Here is a 2201-nt window from a genome sequence, read left to right as displayed (position 1 = left end):
TTTGGGAGGCTGAGGTGAGTGGATTGCCTGAGCCCATAGGTTCGAGACCCACCTGGGCAGTGAGACCTCATCTCTACAATAAATCAAAACATCAGCTGGGTGTGGTAGTGCATGCCTGTAATTCTGGCTACTGGGAAGGCTGAGGAGGAAGGATCACCGGAGCCCAGCAAGTCAAGGCTGCAGTGGCCGCTTCTGGCCACCGCACTCCAGTCTGGGTGACAGAGTGAGACTTCAACTCAAAAAAAAAAAAAAAAAGGCATTAAGTATGGTATATCCATATAATGTCGTAGTATATAGTCATTTAAAGTGACTAGCAGGCTGGATGCTGTGGCTTATGCCTGTAGTCCCAGCATATTGGGAGACCAAAGTGGAAGGATCACTTGAGGTCAGGAGTTCAAAACCAGCCTGGGCAACACAGCAAGACCTCATCTCTACAAAAAAAAAAATAGATAAAGTAGTTAGCAAAGAGTATACTATTAAATGGGAAAGCGGGTTTGAGAAATGCACTAGCTGACTTATAGCATGTATCTGTACTGCAATTTGGGAACTTGAAGTGGGCTGAAATACACCTTGACATGATATGTTTCATGTTTGTGTGCAGTGGTATTTCTCATTTATGGTTTCTTGCCATTTTCTAAACTGTTTCTGAATCTGCTAGTTGGATTTATTTCTGGACACTGAGCTGCTCTGCCTACACATTCTAATTCTGTCTGTTTTAATTAACAACAAATAACAGTATATCTTAGATGGGAGGTTTCTGGGAGGATCCAGAAGCCTATGGCAGTTAGTAGCTGCCCAAAAACCATCTCCAGAGTGTGGCTCCCAGACTCACTTTGCCAGAAACCAAAGAACAAGGAGCTACCAAGAGTGAAGGTTGTTCAGGTGAGGTGGCGTACACCTGGAATCCCAGCACTTTGGGAGGCAGAGGTGAGAGAATTGCCTGAGCTCAGGAGTTTGAGACCAGTCTGGTCAGCTTGGCAAGACCTCATCTCTACAGTAAATAAAAAATTAGCTGGGTGTGGTTGCATGTGCCTGTAGTTCCAGCTACTTGGAAGGCTGAAGTGGAAGGATTTCCTGAACCCAACAGGTTGAGGCTGCAGTGGCTGTGAGCGTGCAACTGTACTCCAGCCTGGGCGACTTGAGACTGTGGCAGTGGGGGGCGGAGTGCGGGGGAAATGAAGGTGTAGGAGTCCTATGACTGTCAGAAGATTAATCTAGTAAATAAATTTTTGTTCTTCGAGATAGCTAGAGGAATTCCTATTAGGCTTTGTCCTTTAATGGCTAATTGCCACTTAGGGCACACTACACAGTTTAAAGTGATTGTACATTAAAGGCTCATTTCCCTTCATTTCCTTTCCCTCTTGGGTAGGCTTTTGCATTATCCCCTCCTAGGAGTATTATTTGCTATGTTTTATTTAGTTAATATTTTAGGTTGTGTAGAAGGAGGGGTTATATAGGTTTCCGCTATAGATTAAGTGTCGTCCTAATCTAAAATACTCTCATCTGTTCTTATTCTCTCTAGGTAGCAGAGGCTCAGCGGGCAGAGTTTAGCCCTGCCCAGTTGTCTGGTCCTAAGAAGATCAATCTGAACCACTTGTTGAATTTCACTTTTGAACCCCGTGGCCAGGCGGGTCATTTTGAAGGCGGTGGACATGGCAGTTGGGGGAAAAGGAACAAGTGGGGACACAAGCCTTTTAACAAGGAACTCTTTTTACAGGCCAAGTGAGTATTACTCCTCCTAGGAGGAAAGTGAAATTGGGCTTCTCTGGGTAGTTGGGTTGTTGCTGGGAGGCTTCCTTTAAAGCTACTGAGGGAGAGAGGCAGAAAGGGAATGGGTTTTTTACTTTGTTTTTCTACTACTCCTTCCATTTCTTTTACTCACTTTATGGGTGAATGTTCTTGGTACTTAAAAGAATACAATGCTTAATTAAATGTCTTAGTATTATGATGATGTAGAAATAGCATTAGGAATTGGACCCCAGTTTGAATCTTGTTTGGCCTTCTACATTGGGTAATTTACTTAACCACTTGGAGATTCAGCATCTGTAAGATAGAAGAAATTTTAAGGGAGAATAGAATTGCAAGTTGAAGTGCTTGGCATACATTTGTTCAAATATTCATTCTCTTTTATTTCCTTTTGCGTAGTCATAGTCATAATGTAAGATTTGACCTTGGATCAGGTAACTTTTTTTTTTTTTTTT

General features: G+C 42.8%; 1 protein-coding gene across 2 annotated transcripts in view; it reads left to right on the top strand.

Moving 5' to 3' along the window:
- The window catches only part of RNF10 (ring finger protein 10), a 42581-nt gene that overhangs the window by 18244 nt on the left and 22136 nt on the right, over positions 1–2201 (top strand). For both annotated transcript variants that reach the window (XM_021706704.1, XM_021706703.1), the window contains one exon: positions 1523–1722. In XM_021706704.1, coding sequence (XP_021562379.1) covers positions 1523–1722 — 200 coding nt within the window. The remainder of the gene's footprint in view (positions 1–1522; positions 1723–2201) is intronic.

This window comes from Carlito syrichta, unplaced genomic scaffold (assembly GCF_000164805.1).
Source record: "Carlito syrichta isolate Samal-C Ts95f unplaced genomic scaffold, Tarsius_syrichta-2.0.1 Scaffold315943, whole genome shotgun sequence".
Classification (NCBI taxonomy): Eukaryota; Metazoa; Chordata; class Mammalia; order Primates; family Tarsiidae; genus Carlito; species Carlito syrichta.
The sequence above is the reverse complement of the archived record's forward strand: the minus strand, read 5'-3'. Positions and strand labels throughout refer to the sequence as shown.